The 14,681-nt window shown below is 42.2% G+C and overlaps 1 protein-coding gene across 1 annotated transcript in view; it reads right to left on the reverse strand.

Annotated features, from left to right (window-relative positions):
* Positions 1–284: 284 nt before the first annotated feature.
* Positions 285–14,681, reverse strand: part of chsy1 (chondroitin sulfate synthase 1) — a 47,396-nt gene continuing 32,999 nt past the window's right edge. The window contains exon 3 of the mRNA XM_015378392.1: positions 285–3,073. Within this exon, the coding sequence (XP_015233878.1) occupies positions 1,481–3,073 (1,593 nt within the window). The 3' untranslated portion in view covers positions 285–1,480. The remainder of the gene's footprint in view (positions 3,074–14,681) is intronic.

Here is a 14,681-nt window from a genome sequence, read left to right on the forward strand (position 1 = left end):
GCCTAGTGTTCATTAAAATGAAGTTAAATGTCCTCCAGCAGCATAAGGTCAACACAGCATAACTATTTCTACAGTTATGCTGCTATAGGCTTAGGCTGCGGGAGGACATACAGACGACTTATTTTATTCTATTGCTCAGAAGAGTATGGACCCAATCATCGTTTCTTTTAGCACAATAAAATAAAATACAATAGTTCTTTGAGCTGCCCCTGCTTCACCCTTTCATTTAACCACAGCCCCCTCACCACCCCTCAGCCACAGTTCAACATGATTTACATTTTCAATAAACGCAGAAGGAAAAAATGTTCTGGAGTGTTTGCATACAGACCTTGTGGTAAAAATGATCCCAGGCTATTAAGTGCTGAGATCAGAGGAATGTCCCCGAGGCGGGATTCCTCCGAAGGAAAAGCAGGGAGCTTCAGCTGCTTTTTTCCCACACATCCATCCTCATTAGGTATTCATGGAACGACAGAATTAGGGGGACTGACGACAGTCATGAAAACAAGATCAAACGTTGGCCTTTATTTCTTATTGCAACAGAACAGAAACTGCAGACACGCCCACACAGGCAGCAACAAGAAACAACACTTTATTCCAACAAAGAAGTCTTTTATAAAAAGGAACGGCAGCATGCGACCAAGATGGCCGACCAGAGCTCTGCTCCCCTTTTCTGCTGACCTGAGGCCTTCGGTTCAGTCCGTTAGGAAGGCCCGTGACAGGAGGGAGACTTATTTGAGCTCCATGTTTACACCTGCAGCACGCTGCCCACACACACACACCCACACACTCACACAGGCAACATGACGTCTAAAGCAGACTGCAGAACTCTTTGGTGACAATTTTCAAAAATAGATACGCAAAGAAGAAGAAACAAAAAAGGCTATTTCACAACTACTGATGCGGTTATACAATCTTTTTAATATACACTGTTCAAAAAAATCAGAAGGTAGAAAACTGAGTCTGCAAATTCAATAAATTAGACAACAAATAGTGAATTGCAGATATCAAATCCAGCAGGAGGGTTTAAAAAAATAACCATAAAAAATGACAGATATATATTTAAAAAAGGGGGGTGGGGCGGGGGAAACAGTGATGGTGTAACATCTAAAACAAAAAAAACATGAACAAAAAGGAAACCAGGTAAAAAGACGTCTAACTGAAGGGCTCCTTGGTTTTTTTCGCCAAGCGCTGATCGGACCACGTCCAGGCACGGCCTTGTGTAAACATTCCAATCAGGAGGGGCATTCTGCTCCAAGTACTCTGGTCTGTAAAGTACACACAAACACACCTGACAGAGTATTTGGAGAGCAAGACCGTGTACTTCACTGAGGTGCAGAGAAAGAACCGCCGCTGCCCCGCCCGTTTCCATCGAGTCCTGTCATCACAAAACCTCAAACTATTTCAACAGGAAATCCTTTTTCTTTGCCATAAAATAAATTAAAAAAAGGAGGGAGCCGTAAAGCAGAAGGCGTAGATTTCATTATGCTGTCCTGACCGAGGCGTTGCTGCTGGCCAGCCTCCGGAAGCCGTGGTCGTTCTTCTCCAGCCAGAGCTCAGAGAGCTGCTGGGTGGAGCCGTACGACGAGGCTTTGGAGCCCAGGCACATCTTGAACTGCTTCGCCTCCAGGTTGGGGTCACATATGACCGGGTGGTGGACGTGTACTATCCCTGTGTCGGTGCTTCTGAACAGCCGGATTCCCGACTGGACAAATTTATTATAAAGGTCGACGTCCTCTAGACCCCAGCCCTGTATGGAGGTGTCGAAGCCCCCGGCTCGGACCAGATCCCCCTTATAGACGCAGACGATCCCGAAACCATAGGTCCTCCACAAGCCCGTCTTGGAGGTGAAGACATAATGGTTGTTGCTCGGGACCTTTCCGGAGAACACTATCTTTGGGTCGTACTGGCTGAAGATGATGGGGAAGTAAGCCTGCTCTCCCAGGGCGGCGTTGGTCCGACATCGCTTCAGGAAGTCGCTGGAGAACAGCAGGTCAACGTCGCAGTAGAAGAGCAGGGAATCGTTGGAGAAGTGCAGAGAGCCCACCTCCAGAGCCAGAGCCCGGGAAAAGGAGCCGGCCACGGGTTTGATCTCCATGTCGGCGCGGGGATACTTCATGTGGTACTCCCTCATCAGCTCCACCTGCTTCACCCGATCGGCGTTGTTGTCGGTGCTGAACAGCAGAATCAGCAGCTTCACGTTCAGGTTGGGGATCAGACAGACTTTCTCAAAGTTCGCCATGAAGCGCACGAAGATGTCATAGCGGCCCGAGAGCGGCACCAGGATGTTGACTTTGCTCTCTTTGGGCTCCCTCTGGTCCTGGCCCAAATTGCTCAGCTTGAAAGGCACCAGCATTTTCAGGGAGTTGGACAGGAAGGACAGCGAGTCGGACTCCTGGTTGATGTGGCTCGCTAGCACCATGGCGTCCATCTCCTCCTCCTCCCTGAACTGGATCTGGCTGAACGTCTGCTGCAGGTAAGCGTGCCTCCTGACCGGAACCGTCATGGTCTTCCCTTTATGCTTCTTGTAAAGCAGCAGCAGGTCCAGAACGTATTCTGCTCCGTAGAGCGGGTTCACCCTTCGGTAGCCGTACTGGATCTCCTTGAAATCGATGACCCGGCCTCGCGTCTTTGCGTTGGCGTTGATCATCTCCATGACTTGCATGATGATGTCATCCAGGGCCTGCCTCTGAGAGGAGTCCATCCCGCGGCGCGGCGGCTGGCTGTCCGACGACGAGAACAGGTACTTCCCCGTCAGAAACTCCCACTCCAGGACCTCCTCTCTCAGGTGGGGATGGAAGCGCATGAAGGAAGGAGGGATGCCCAGCTGCAAGTCCTCCTTGTTGGGCTCAGCTGCTCCGTAGCGCCCCATCTGGACGATCTCCCGATGCAGCTGGATGGTTCTGTGGCGCAGATCTGCGATCTTTCGACTGAGCAGGTAGCTGTGCAGGCGGTACTGGTAGGGGGGGTTCTTGTTGGGGTGGAGGGTGATGGCCCGATGGATCTTGCTGTTGTGGAGGTCCCGTATGTAGCCCTTCTTGTTCGGTTCGTAGTTCTCATAGAAGAGTTGCTGCATCTGGAAAGACAGAAGAGAGTTTATGGTTAGAACTGTTCTGACATCACAAGCTGCATGTATGATGGGGGACTGGGAACCATTTCAGTCCCAGATGCCCCCAGACAAGAGGATTCATGAGCTACAGCAGGAAAAATAACTTAAAGATGGACTTTATCAGCTCCCCTGACAGGGTATGGAGAGAAATCTGCTCCAATATTATAGGGAGAGTAATTTATAATATGTAAAAGTTCAACCAATATTTTTGGGGGGTGTTTTTTCAATTTTTTCCCACTCTCTTTAGGCTTCATTTTTTTTTTAAAATTTCAGATTGTATTTTTAATCTATTTTCATGTTTTATTTTTTCACATTTTGGGGGAACGACTTTCAGATCATATAAATATAAGTTTTGTAGATTTCCCTCTCAGTTAATCCTGGTGGTCTGTGCACAGACCGATAGAAATGCTGTTGCTACCATCCAGGCAGAGCAGACTTACTGGTAGATAAAAATCCGTTTCCCCCAACATTTTGGAAAAAAAAAAAAAAAAAAACAAAAACGGTACTTTTAAATAAAACATGTTCTTTGCTTTCAATAATAATCTTGGAACAAATTTTTCTTCATAACAGGAAAGGTTGGCCTTATTCCTGCAGCTCTGTGATTCATATGACTCCATTATAAGCTCGTTAGCAGAGCCTGGCTAATGTTTGGATCCAAGGGCCACAGCTACAAGCTGAGGGAGGTACACCGACCCTCCAGACAACTGCTCTACAGATCCCTTTGACCAAGCAGACTTATCTGATATTCCTGCTAATAAACAGTTCAGAGCATTCTCATCAACCCATACATTGTTTTTCTAATCTTTAAAGCCATCATGAGGACGTCTTTCTTTAACAGGTTCATCATTTCTTTGTTTCTGACATGTTTGCAAAAGACCTCTCAGACCCCAGAGTTTTGTGTCCTGGGCACACTAACTGCTCAAATAGTAAAAAAAAAAAAAAGCAGGTTATCTTATTTAAAATAATCAATTAATTTTAAATTTTCATTTTTAGTTTAAAAATTATTTCTCTTAATTTCTGTGTTTCAATTTATTCTTTTTTCAGTTTAAACACTTTTTTCTAACAAACATTTTGGCCCTAACTTAGCTCCGTACTCCGGCCCGTTCAGGCTGCAGCTGCGTGTTTAATCCCCGTTGGGAAGCTGACGTTAACAGCTGTGTTTGCTCTAAAGCGCCGGTCAACACCAAGTCAAAGCCGCCTGATGATGGACGGTTAGTGACGGCCGAAGCTGCCGTTCAGCCAATCAGAGAGAGGCTGACATAACGGCTGCGAGCACCTTTTGGCCGCGGCTCTGCAGCCAAATTCCTACCCATGACCTTTGTCCATGTGGAGGACTTACTGGAAGCTGTGATCCATGAAACAATGTTGAATAATGTCTGCAGAAACTCTAGCTACACACAACCTCCATTATTAGATTTGAAAGAAATGTGTTTAAAAGTTTCACAATGAATTTAGGGAAGGCTGAGTGTAAAAGTGTTGTTTTCTGTTTTAATCCAGACGGCACCCAGCGGGGCCTTCAGCTGGTCACGATGTTCTCCTGGGTCTCCCCCGCTGCTTCACAGCCGTTAGCCTTCAGCCTCACACTTACAGTCATTAGTTTCATTTCTTCACACCATTTAATCCAGTGTCAGTTCTTTCTAACGGCGAAATGGCAAATATCTGGGAAGAGAGAGGGGGAGTATTCTAGGAAGCTTTTCTTTATTTTTACGCACAGTTGGTTGGAAAAATAAAATCTATTTAGTTTAATAAGGACAAATGTTGAGTGGTTAGCAGTAGGGATCTACTTATTATTATTTGATATTAGTCCAACTGATCCCCTAATATGTGCAGCTCATTATTTGGGGACGATCGAATGAGGTAAGACACCAGTAAATACAAAATGTATCAGCGGAGGTCCAAATTTCTAGAGTCTAAAGTCAAAAAATATGGAGAAATCTAAGATTTGTAATTAATCCTTGTATTCATCTTATGCAAACATGTTTCTCCCGAGTGGTGCACGACTTTACACAAATGAATAAAGTGAATGTGATTGGTCATTTATCACGGGGGCGGGGTTGTTGTGGCGGAAGGTTTGCAAGCAATTTTGGTTGTGGCCAGTTTGTCGGAAGCATCTTGCTAACCAGTTAGCAACTCAGTGCTAGTAGGTTCCAATGGGAAATTCCATTGGGACCAAGTAGCACTACATTGGTGACTTAGAAACGACACTGTCAAGGAACGCTATGGACAGAGGAAACATGCAAGAGGAGGAGAGTTTAGTGTCGGAGGTCGTGGATGAGTCTCCTCCATCATCCATTTTTTATTGAGAGGAGGAAAGCTGGGAGGAAGATGTTGTGGAAGAGGACGCCAGGGCGGCAGAAGCTTGGTTTGGTGTAGAAGGCTTACAGCCGTACATGTTTGAGCCCTTGCCTCGCAACGCTGCCAGTTCTGTTAGCTCTACACCTGCTGAAGATGGTAAAGTAAATGATTTTTATTTCAACTGTTGCATCTATTAGCTGCGACATTTGAATCAAGATGCTACGGCTGAAAAAATTTGATTGACAGATGACCGTTGATATATGGCCGAATTTAGGTGTTCAGGCAACTAACTGGCCTACATAAAATAAAGAAAAAAAATTTTTGAGACAAAAAATATTATTATTATTTATTTTTAAATAGAAATTCCCTTAATTTTGGGACAATATCGTCTGATAAAGAGTACATTTATATACATGTTTCAGCCACAACTATTTGACATTTCAATATGACTTCCCTACGACATTAATCACTGAGTAGCTTAGACCTAAATACAAAACTCCCAACAATCTTTGAAAGTTCTAAAAAACGAAGTAAGCACATCATGCTGCAGAAAAAAAATTAAATTACATGAAGGGAATTAAAGAAAAGACTAAAAGAATCTAACTACATTAGGATAAGAAACTACTTCATGTATTTATTTAATAACACTTTAAAGCTGAATAACTTATCAAAAGACGGACCAGCCAGCAGGATGAAACGCTTGGCTTCAGGCTGGCTCCGACTGAGCAGATGGTGAGAGTACGGCAGCTCCACCGTCAGGGTCAGAGGCCTCCCAGAGATCCTGGATGGTTTTAATCTGCAGGACAATGAGCTAGCCCCCCCCCCTCCAAATTTAATTGGAGGCAGCATAATGCTGTTGCTGCAATTGGCCCTCTGGTAAACAGTAGCCGTGTGTGCAACTAATTTTCCACTGTAGGAAAAGCTTCTCGCACAGGAGGTTCCACTGTCGCTCTGCTATCGATGTGTTTGTTTGGCATCAGGACATCATGTGACTTTATCTATATAAGGAACACGCTCTGACCTGCCAGGAGGCCAAACGAGACAGAAAAGAGCTTTGATTTACTTCATTTAGTTTGCATTATTAATTATTAAAATGTTGCTGGATGATCATATGACTCTTAAAGATCTATATATGCACATTTAAAGAGGCTATTAAAGAGGAAATTTATCATTGATGACCATAAAATAATAAATGGTCTAAATTAATGTCATGGCGCCACTCAAAGTGCTCGAACACAGACCCTATCTAAAAAACAATGGTTGGAAAGAAACTTCAGGTTAAATGTCTTGCCCAGGGGCACATCAAGGTGTAGCAGCAACCATCCGATTGGCCACAGCCACCAGTTGGTGTAATCCCTTCTCCAGAGGTTTCTGAGACACATTGGAAGTTCCTTAAAGGTTACGCAGATCTTTGGAGATTCATTTGGTTCAATGGGTCATGTAGCTGAAGCAAATAATAAGCAAACAGTGTTTTCATAGTGAAAACGAGACAAGACTCATAAGTAACTGCAGCAAATCCAGTTAACAAGATGGGTATGTGAGTTCTGGATGCTGCTGCTGTCTGGGTTGGTCCATCATCAGGACTACATGAAGGACGGGAGCATCGGGAAGAGCTCAGGCAAGAAGGAAAGCGATGTACACAGCAGGAAGGTCCATCTAGACCAGGGGTCACCAATGCTGTGCCAGCAGCCACCAAGGGGCCCTCAAGGGCTACATGGGGTGCCCTCAAGAAACTTCTGAAAATAGAACAAATCACCAGTGGGCTAAATTTGAAATATTGTTGTATTCTGTTGCTCATTAATAGAGCATTTCATCATATTAATGATATATGGCATTTAAGTATTTATAGAGATTTCGAAAAGAAAATGTCTAGAAGAAAATTAGAAATTAAAAGAAACAATAAAAATGTGTTTAAAACGTACAGAGTTCAGGTGACCTCTGACCTTTGCAGTTCATAGGTCAGTATTGGTAGCCCTTCCTATGACTCAGTACTCTTTGAAGTGGCCCTCAGCCTTAAAAAGTTGGTGGTCCCTGGTCTAGACCGATCATCCATCCAACCACCTGGTGCCTCAATCTATCTTTCCGCCCATCCATCCGTTCATCCATCCCTCCATCTCTCTGTCCATCAATCCATCCCTCTATCCATCCATCCATTCATCCATCTGTCAATCAATCAAGCAGTCCGTCCATCCATTCATCTATCCATCCGTCCATCTATCTATCTATCCATCCGTCTGTCTGTCTAATCAATCCAGCAGTCCTTCCACTCATCCATCCCTCCAACCATCTGTCTCACAATCCATCCGTCCGTTCGCCAATACATCCGTCCGTCCATCAATCAATCAGGTAGTCCATCCACACATACTGTCCTTCCAGTCGTCCGCCCGTCCATCAATCCATCCATATGTCCATTCATCCATCCCTCCATCGGTCAATTCATCCGTCCGTCTGTCATCCATCCATCCATCAGTCAATCCATCCGCCTGTCCGTCAATCCATCCGTCCATCCATCCAACACCACAATTAAATCAAATCTTTTGAACTCAATTTTGAATGATTAAATCCACTAGGAATTTTCAAATGAAACTTCTCTTGGTTCAGGTATTTAGTTATAAAAACAAAACAAGTTTCTGGATGTTTTTACAAAGAACTGTTCCTGGAGCGAATGAGGAAGCAAACTTTCATGTTCGCATGAAGAAATGCCTGAAGGAACATTTGACGAGTGCCAACATGTGGCAGCTGGCAGCTCCCAGCAGGAAGGATCTTTGCCAAAATGTATCCCTCTATCTAGTCTACTAATGGTGGCTGGGTTTCAACCCTGTTTCTGTGACTCAACAGCAGCAGTGTTCATGTTCTGGTACCCCACCCTACAGTAGCAGAGCACAGTTTCACTTTTTTTCGCTGAGTTACTTCAGGCTTCCTTGGTTAAACACATACATCCGTGGAATCCAGAGAAACATCAGAATCTTGGCTAAAAGATCATATAAAACATTTCTACAAAAAGAAAATCTATAAGTAGTTGAATCCAAAACTAGGGGTGCAACTATTATTTTGCTAACTGATTAATCTGTAGATTTTTTTTAATTAATTAATTTATAATTAATTTATAACTGAATAGCCAAAGCATCCAAGGAAGATATTTTACAGAATTATATCAGGTGAAACTGAAACTTTAACTTTAATAATAATATTTTCTGTCTTAAAATCTGTATTTTTATTCCGTTATCTTATGCAGGCCAGTTAGTTATATGTCAGCTTGTATACTTAAATTCAGCCAATCATTTATCAACTGTCAATCAAATTTTTTTCGGTCATCGGACTGATAACTTTTTGGATAAAGCAGAGTTTCAGCTTGATTGTGTGTCCTGCGTCGTGCAGTAAACAGAGGGTAATGAAGTTCGATCAGCCCCTCACAACCACTTCCTGATCAGGAATCGTAAGGTCGGGTGAAAATCAAACATGTTTGATATTCAGTCAGCCCTTGTAAAGCTTTTTGTGAGCAAATCGTGCTGTTGAGGCAGAGCTACGAGCCGATTTAGCAGAACCTTTTGTAGTGCGCTGGGGCAAACAAGCTAATTCCTCTTCTTCCGGACCGTCGAGTCCGATCACTGCCATCTCTCGGCGGAGATCGGACTGTATGTCCGATGTACGGCCAAAAAACACACATCGGAGTCCGACGTGTGGTTTTTGGACGTACATCGTGAGCAGTTAGATAGCATCAGAACATCGGGCCGTACAGTGTCAGAGCATACATCGTGAGTTGTGAATTTTTAAACCCAGTGGATTTGTCGTACGGTTTGAGCTGTAGCTGAGTTCAACCATTGAAAATATTGTACAGTGTATGCCTGGCTTTAGTAAGTCCACGTCTAAAAACGTAAATTTCCTGATAAAACAGATTGGAACATGGATTATTCGTTTTAGTAAGTAGCCAAAGGAAAAAAACATTTCCTCTGTGTTTTAAACCAATGTTCAGCTCTGAAAGGCAATGCTTTATGCACAGTTCTGCTGTCAGTTTTAGAAATTAAACATCCCCTTAGAACAAAAGTTAAGCTCCTATTGGGAGTACTGTATACAGTACTGTATTTAAAGACTCATCCCTAATTAATGTCCATGCACTGCTTACACTTCTTCTAACATTAATAATGGGTTTTTTGAATTGTGGATATATGGCTTTTATTAAAAAGTGAATAATTAATTGCACCCTGTAATCAACTTGATTAAAAATGTAGCAATAAACAATTTATGGTGGCCAATGTAGTCACCCATATAATCTGTTACAAAAAAAATCTTTGGGGTGCTTTTAAAACAATGAATGAAAAGTTTGTTTGGTTCCACAAGGAAAGCCAAGAATTTTCAGAACTGCTGGGATGTGTGGATCCAGTCTGCACAGCTTCTGGTTTAAGTTAAAACAATTGAATCCATTCCTTATTCAACGCTGTGTTTTATCCATAAAGCTTTTCTGTATGATGACGCGGATTATGACTAAAATCCAAGTTTCAGTGTCTTACTGTTGGACACTTTGGTGAGAAGTTTCGGTCAGCTTCCACATTAGAGGGGACACCAAGTGAGAAGGTGCAGTGGGGCTAATCATGGCTCACATAACACCTTGTTTAAGTTATAGTTTATTCATAACAGGTCTGATCAACTTACTGAAAACCAACCCTTGAAGTGTCCCAGTGGTTGCTGGGAGAATAACTGAAATCAGCTCCAATCTAAACCCTCAATTATAGAGGGATGGAGGTTTCATCTCACAATAGAAGAATGATTATCTTGATTTATGTTATTATTGCTGCGCTGGATATCTCATTACCCCAGCATTAATAAAGCCAGAATGAGGACAGGCTCTTTGGTTTATGTGTCATGGAAATATTAAAATAGTCAGAATGAACTGAGAGCAGAAAGGAACTTTTGTTCCTTGAAGCCACCTGGCTTGAACCAGATGTCTGGATCTGCTCATGTTTCCAGGGAGAGATGGCAGATAAACCCTGTTAATGGTCCCGATCGGGCAGCGAGGAATAAAAGCCTGCCTCATGTTACCCCCTGAGCTCCAGAAGTCCGCAGCAATGTTAAAATCAGCGGAGGTACAGAGCTGACCGATACCGAGGGAAGCGAGTGTCAGCAATCAATGCAAGGCAGTTTCTGTCAGCGGATGAATGGAAAACATAAAACATCTAATGAAACATCTGCTTCTTTAACAAGAAGAATATAGTGGTAGCTACTGTGTGCTTAATGGGATTCCTCTTCCAAGTCCTTTAAAAGGAGAAGTCTAGTCAATTTCAAAATTAAAACTTCTGAAAATACTTTAAATATGAAATTATTCCATACTGTTCAATAAACGATGAGTGTTTTAAATTAAGAGTAATTTTCATTTGAATGTGCTTTACTGGAGGCATCCATGTTTTTCAAAGAACACTACTGCCACCTACTAGTTTGTGACGTCACAGTGCAGTATCGGCTGTTGATCAAGTCCCAGTGCTGTATCTGGTGTTTGTCACAACGCGCTATTATCAAAGTCATCTACAAAACATTCTTCTTCCAAATGTTGGCTACAAATTACGCGTTTCTTCCTCCCTCTTCAAGTTGGCAATCCAACAACGAACCCGTCCGTAGAGGATCAGGAATCAGAAAGGAGATATACCTCTTTTTTTTTTCCACTTCTACCCAATGTATTCCAACATCCAGCTGCCATGCACGTGGGCATTGTCAGTTTCACTATAGCTCTGGTGAATTTCAATGTTGAAGTTCTCTGGAAATCTTCAATAATTGTTGTTGATTGCAGATGTGTCTAGTAGTTCCCATTGATTCTGCTTGTAAAGCGGGGAGAATGGCGCTAGGCTTACCGCACCGTGATCACTGCTGGAAGATGTCAGTAGTGAGGCGTTACTATATTGGGGCGAAAATGGCCGCTCCCAGACTCAGTGATCATGACAAAAATTATTATTTTAATTATTTTACTGATTAACGCTATATTCATTGAATCACCGCAAACATATTCATTTTAGGTATAGATAATGATCCATTGGTTATTCCTTGCTGACCGGACTTTTCCTTTAAATGTATTCAAATACTGAAAAAGGAACCAAAATTCCCTTCAAATACGCCGATTTATAATCAGATTTGTACATTTATCTTTAACTCTGTGGTTCCTGATAATCAATCTATAAAAATTGTCTTCAGCATAAATTCAGCCTTTTTTCATTCCAGAACCCCCAGATTGATAGATATGAGCAAGAAACCCGTCACCACCTCCGGTCTGAACCGCTTGTAATAACGTAATGTGCCGTGTGGAAGACATCGACGATATGGATGTCTTTTATTGGGCCCCAAATTCTTGGTGGCGCCCCTGCACTTCATATACAATCCATAAAATTACTGTTAGAGTTTTTCCTTAGTTCGAAGATTTCTAACAAGGTCACTGAACAAAACTCAAAGAATTCATGAGTATAAAAACAAAAAAGGACACAAATATCTATTTCAAGCATTAATGTAAACCCCAACAGTGACTCCTCATCCTCACAGCAAACCTGTTAGCTTAGCCCTCTGAGGCGAGCGGGGACTTTTCCTAACTTTCTGTCATACAGATGCTTCGATTAAGATATTCCATAAGATGTTAAAAATGAAAAAATGAAAAAAAAAAGGCCTAGCCACATTTATGGCCTAACTTAAATCTTAATTATAGGCGTGCGGCAGGCACCAGAATGTTTGTCAGGCTGCAGCGGCCCGACGAGCAACCAGTGAGTGAGAGTTGCCAAGGGGAGGTAAATGCATGGGTGTAGGAACTTTTGGTGACAACTCTTTCCACACGTGTACACAAAGATCAATGACTGTTAATGCCAGCCTGTAACTAAGGCCCTGCCCAGCACAATCCATCCATGACAAAATAAAAAAAAGATAGAAAACATCTCTTTTCAAGGGTCCACTCTTTCATTTTAACGTGCTCAGTTACAGAGGCGCGCCATGGTGTGTAAACAGGTGCAGGGTGTGTGAAGTTAAAAGAGGCGGGACAAACCCAGACTTCTATGATCCTCATAAACTTATAGAGGGTAGTTTTTCATATTCCTCTCATTAAATGTGTAAATCTGACTTTTATAAAATGTTTAGGTTCTATCTAATCCGTTTCTTCATGGTCTCGCATTTCGATGAGCAAATGTAAGGCAGTGTGGAGTTTGAACACTTTGCTAAACATGGGAAGAAAAACTACCCTATATGGAGCTGCGTTTGGGCCAAGTTTGTTCAAAAACATTTGTTTCAAATGGAAAAAAAAAATCTTTAAAAAATCTAGCTAAATAGTATTTTAGAAACAAAAAAAAACCAAATTTTAAAACAAAAACATTTTGATTACTTTTTATATTCCAATATTATTTTTTTTCTCTCAGCTTGAAACTGGTGCCCCCTCTGTGTGGACAGTGAAGCATGTTTCTTAAACCGGTTACATCAAACATAGAATATTGGTTATGTTGTAAAAACATTATCCATTTCCAAACGTTCCTGAATGCAACCCCCTGTCGTGATCTAAGCTGTCGTGACTGGATGATCTGGTGAACTGTAAAGTTCCTTGAGATGAAATGTGTTGTTAATTAGCACTATAGAAATAAACTAAATTGTACTGAATCTGTATAGTACTTTTAAACATTTTTTTCAGTTTTTAATTTAGTTTTTTTGTTTGTTTTATCTTTTTTTTTTCATTTTCACTTTGCAGTTTCAAATCTTCTTAGAATGAAAAAGATTTCTCAAATTCCAATTTTTATTTATATTCACAGTTTAGCTCCATACTTTTAGTTCCTGAAAACCACCTAAGCAATGAAAAGCTTAGGTTGATGATATTTTCATAGCAGCAATATTTGTGTCACAACTGTTGCACAGCTTAAATCTGGCCGATTTTACAACCATTAACCAGTTAATTTTACTTTTTTTGTGATAAATTAAAAGCAGCAAAATTATGCGAATGAGACTTGGGTTTAGTACTTATATCCAGATAAAGCATTTTGACATCGTTACTTTTGACAACCCTATTTATGTTAATGCTGACGTATTTCCTTTCAGTCCTGGCACCTAGAAAACGCTGCGTCCCTTCAGAGTTTCTGCCATTAAACCTGTTATGGATGCAGAGAGATTCTGTTTACAGACCTTGCTTTAAAAGGCAGCAGCATTTGCTCATTCCTGCCATGTTATCACACCAGCTCAGATTAGTAAAATAACTGAAACTTTAGCCTTAAAACAGCATTTTTTTCATTAAAAAGTGACCTAATCTATTCCTGCAGTTCTCAGAGCTTTCATGGTCCAAACTGAAACCTCAGAAACTGAAGCTCAGACCTTCTAATGCAGCGATCCCGTCCTCTCCACGCCGAGGGCATGATGGATGTGGGATGCTAATTACAAGCCTGTCCCCGTTTGATCCCAAAGACCACACATCCACCCAAGCTCTGGGGTCAACAGAGCTCCGGCTGGAGGCTGATGTTCTCGCTAATGCTCCAGATGTGACCTGCAGCTGCAGCATTATCTGAAATCACTGCGCTTTCCTTTTAGCAACCATGTGACAACTACTGATTGGAAAGAAATGTTGGAAATGCCTTCCAACCGCTAAACGATGGGCTGTCGTCTAAATCCGGTGTCAGTGGGACCCAGTTACAGCTGGTTCCTACAACACCTTCTCCTTGTCAGACTATTTTGGTGATTGCTGGTGTAGGCGGGGGAGGTGTTGATGGACAGCAGATAGCCTCCAAACTAGGCGGGACAGAGACTGGTGTTGTGGGGGGGGGGTTTACTGGACTTCCACAGTTTTCTGAAGCAGACCTGTTAGCTGAAAGGTCCCATCCAGCAAAATTATGGGATCCTTCCTCCAATACATAGAACTTGTTGTTCTAGAGCATAAACAGAACCCTGGGTGGTGTCGTTACGTCAGGGCCGACTGAAGGGCAGCAGGTGTCCTGAAATACAGATAGGTTGGAGTCGGGGGAGGGGATGGATGGTGCTAACTGGATTTACAGAGCTTTGTACTATCTTGACAGGGCCACCCAGAAAGAGTCCATTAACAACACAAACAAACGCACATGGGACCACAGAGCAGGTCGACTGCTGCGATTTTTGTCCAATCAGGGGGACCGTAGTCCTTTGCTTCGTTATGGTTGTGCATTCTTTTTTTTTTTTACTTTACTATAATCAAACAACCATATTTATAGTCCAATTAAACTTTATTAGTCAGGGAAAATACATAGTAATAAACACCTGCAATAAACACAGCTGTAAATCTGCCAGATTATAGCGCCACACTTCCCCTTTT

Source organism: Cyprinodon variegatus, unplaced genomic scaffold, assembly GCF_000732505.1.
Source record: "Cyprinodon variegatus isolate N-32 unplaced genomic scaffold, C_variegatus-1.0 Scaffold171, whole genome shotgun sequence".
NCBI classification, from domain to species: Eukaryota; Metazoa; Chordata; class Actinopteri; order Cyprinodontiformes; family Cyprinodontidae; genus Cyprinodon; species Cyprinodon variegatus.